The sequence below is a fragment of the Poecilia formosa genome, unplaced genomic scaffold (assembly GCF_000485575.1).
Source record: "Poecilia formosa unplaced genomic scaffold, Poecilia_formosa-5.1.2 Scaffold184, whole genome shotgun sequence".
In the NCBI taxonomy this organism is placed as follows: Eukaryota; Metazoa; Chordata; class Actinopteri; order Cyprinodontiformes; family Poeciliidae; genus Poecilia; species Poecilia formosa.
Genome location: NW_006800123.1, coordinates 9167 through 13016, shown reverse-complemented (window position 1 = coordinate 13016; position 3850 = coordinate 9167). Strand labels below are relative to the sequence as shown.

At 38.1% G+C, this 3850-nt stretch overlaps 1 protein-coding gene across 1 annotated transcript; it reads right to left on the bottom strand.

Moving 5' to 3' along the window:
- Nucleotides 1-24: 24 nt before the first annotated feature.
- On the bottom strand, nucleotides 25-2039 carry LOC103147533 (mannose-specific lectin-like). Its single transcript, XM_007565914.2, has 4 exons — nucleotides 1963-2039; nucleotides 1005-1076; nucleotides 838-931; nucleotides 25-337 (listed from the first exon to the last, which is right to left on the bottom strand). The coding sequence occupies exons 3-4, from the start codon at nucleotides 925-927 to the stop codon at nucleotides 77-79; spliced, it is 351 nt and encodes a 116-aa protein (XP_007565976.1). The 5' UTR covers nucleotides 928-931; nucleotides 1005-1076; nucleotides 1963-2039; the 3' UTR covers nucleotides 25-76.
- Between the last annotated feature and the right edge of the window lie 1811 nt (nucleotides 2040-3850).

Below are 3850 nucleotides of genomic sequence, written 5' to 3'. Positions count from 1 at the left end.
AACACTAGAAGATCCTTTGAAAGAGTAATTTTAAATGCAGGGAAGTCAAACTAGTGAGATTTTTAATGTTGCAGCTTCACTTCATGCCTTTAGAATTGGCAGAGCTCCAGATTTCATGGGAGTCTTTGTACACCAGCAGTTTGCCGTCATCAGTCAGCTGAACACGGCCAACATGAGAACCCTGCTGGTAGGAGTTGGTGTGCCATCTAGGGGTGTCACTGTTGTTGTACATGACCAGGTTGCAATCTGCCTGCATAATCAGGCGGACTGCATCAGATCCACAGGTGTCAGAGGCCCAGATCGGTTTCCAGCCATAGATGACGAAGTTTCCATCATTCTGCAGAAAAACAGAAGCAGCTCTTGCAGATAAATCAGATAAAAAGGATAGTATAGAATTTTTCTTAAAGGGGCAGTAATGTTTTCCAGTGCCATTTTCTATCATAATTAAGTAACTTCAGTTTTTATGCTGTATACTTTGAACATCACTCCTCTATTAACCCTTTAACGTCTTTACCAGAGTTTCACTGAGAAGTAGCTTGTGTAATGAGCTCAGCAGTTCCACCGGGTGTTTGCTAATTGCTGCTGGCTAGTCTGAAGGAGCTGAATGGGTGACTACTCTGTGAGGCAAAAGCTCCCAGGAGGAGCTACGTCTCGAAGGTGGAGCTTGGCCCACCCAGGCTTTTTGCACAGCTGAATAGTTGCTATGGCGATTAAAGGATTTCCCAAATACGAATTAAAAAATTAAAGCAACACTCTAGGTCTGTTTTTGATGAGGGAATACCATTACTACTAAAAAGTCGATTTTACTGCCCCTTTAAATTTGCGAGATGTGTTCACCTGGAAAACCGCCTTCCATTCTCTGTTGTTGGACAACAGATAATCTCCCTTGCGAAGCTCGTCGTTGTGGGACAGGTAGTTTCTACTCATTTTTCTGAAACACAAAAAACAACAAAGTTGAAGTTGTCTGAAACGAGAAGAAATGTTTTTAATGGATAAGTACTTACAGCTTTGAGTGTCCAGCGGCAGTCGGTCTGTTTGGTGTCAGTCAGACAACGAGCGTCTTTATATTGTCTGTCCTGGGGGCGGAGAGGACATTTTGACTATTACAGGTAAAGCAGATAACGGCCATAATTTCTTCTATCTTGACTTATCCTCTCCACTTCCTCATGACAGCATGTCAGTGCTGCGCCTTTGACATTTTACATGCTTCAGATCAGGCGCGGAGCTATGGGGGTGGCTGGGGGTGCGGCTGCCCCCTGGTCCAGGCCCGGATGGGGGCCCGGGTCTGGAGGTCTGGTTTCAAGTCGCTTAAATGTCTAAATTGAAGACGGAGAAAGTGCGCCCTAGCCTGTTGAGAAAGGTCTATTTAATGTTAAAGTTACTGTCCCTCAATGGAATACAGTCCCAGTGACCGTTTCACTCACGGTTTTGCCGAAGTGCTTTCTGGGTAAAAATAAAACGAAAAACATGGAACACACCCCTCCTCCCACCCCATCAACAGTTTGATTCTGATTCGTCAGGGGCCCAGTGATTGGCCCCGCCCCCCGGCCCGACGCTGACTTATTCCACTAGTACGTCAGATAACCAAAACTGGAAAATTGTCAATGTTCTCCTGAACTCCTGCTGTTTTACGGCTTTTCACAGATTTGTGTGAAAAGCTGGAACTTCTTCTGATTGTTTTCCCACTCAGACAAAGGGCAGATCAAAAGATCTTGGCAAACGATCTGCTGTAACTACAGATAAAATAAAGGTCAATAGGGCAGAATAAGTTATTAATTTTAAAACTATAATTAGGCTATTTCAATCAAGACATGTTAAGTTTTAAAGCTAGCATATTTAAAATGTATTTTCTTAACACACTTCAAAAATAAAAGCTGTTAGTTTAGACATGCTACTGAAAACTGTCAAAAATAATTTGTTTTCAGACCGAACATTATTTCATTAAACATCATAAGTACTTACGGCCGTGAATGTTCAACCGGGATCTGACTCTGCAGAAGTGGAGGGATAGTCGTCTTTCAGAGCCGAGCGTATTTAAACCCTCTGAAATGTGGGTGGAGTAAATCTCACATTCCTTCTCTTCTCACGTTTTTTCCACACTTTACTGCTCATATTTCAGACAGAGCTGTTGCAAAAAAAATATAAGAAATTTAACCTCTGAGTTACCAAATTGTCATAATACAAACACTGTAACGAATGGGTGCGTTCCTACCAAACTTCTTCCTTCTGCACACTTTTCTGCTTGAATTCAGAATTTGTCAAGTTTTTTAAATGCACTAGTATAAATGCACAGAGCTTATGATTTCAAATTATAAAATATAACTGTAGGCCACAAATGTACTGTGTTTTTCCCCACTATTTCATGGAGCTCAGTTTTTGGAAACAACATTTTCTACTTTCCTGTCTTTTCACCAGGGCTGAATTTCAGTCTGTTATTGAAACTGTAGAAATAAAAATCTTTTTATAGAGCAAAATTTCTGTTTAAAAAAACCCCACAATTTATTTTACACTATAATCTAAAACTAACCTAGACAAAGTACAAAGATGCTTAAATTAGAATGAAATTAGAGGAAGTAGAACTGTCAGAGGATAATTGATTGTAACTTTTTAATAAAATGGTGAAACCAAATTTACAACATTTCACTTTCATGTTTGGAAAAAATGACACTATCAAACAATTATCAAAGTCAAATTTTATTTGTATAGCATATTTCCGCAGCAAGGCATTTCAAAGTGCTTTACATCATAACAAATACAAAAACACAGAGTCTTGCAAATTAGAATAAATCAAAATTCAGTTGTGTGTCAATGTTCAAAAAAATTTGCGTGAGGAAAATGCTATTGTAAAACTGAAGCAGTTGAAGAGCCGGTTTAACATTTCTGCTGTAAGATTAAAGTAACTTTTGACCTTTTGGACAAAATCCAGAGTTGGGTTTCCGTTATTCCATCTTTTTAAAACGATTCGAAACTCATAAATCCTGGTTGTGTACCTTTAGCCTAACTCTCACATCCCTTGTAGAATAACCTGCTACTGTTTTTCTGAAGGTTTACGGCAGTTTTTAAAATATTTATTATTTAGTGTATTTCATTTTTTCTGCCATGTTAATATTAAATATCGAGATGGGAACAAATATGTTGGAATTTAATCTGGAAAGGCAATTGACTATTATTTTTTTTTATTTTCTCATTTATTTATTTCAAACATGTTTGAAATAAATCTCAATTTAATTAAATATATCACTTAACAACTCAGTGATTATCAGAAATTGGAAATTTGAAATATGTTGTCATATGTTTAATTTACTGTGCTAAAGAACCAATAAATAAATTTGATTACATAAAAATAAAACTGGTACAAGTTGACTCATAAAAGGACAAGATCATTTACTGACCCATAATAATAATAATAATAATGGCAATTGTAAACAACAACTGGACATACAGCATCAGAATAATTACCAACTCTTTGCCAATGTACACCATATAATATACTTGCATAATCTGACTCATAACAAACAAAAAAATGAAACAATGATGAAAATAGTAGTAAAATAATAATAATAATTTACTAAAGATTAGAGGTGTGCCAATCAATCGGCCACCGATCATAATCGGCCTGATTTCCGTGAAAAAGTGTATGATCGGTGATCGCCGATCACGGTCTCTTGTTGCTGATACCGATCACCTGCTTTCGCAGCCCGTCTGTGCAGCTGGTCTCCTCTTTCCTTCACACTGTGCAAGCGCGCAGCAACAAATCCTAAGCGATGTGGAACTATAACGCACTGAGTTAATGGGGAAGTTTGCATGTTGCGGCAGAAAATTGAAGCAGGTCAAAATGCATCAACACAAC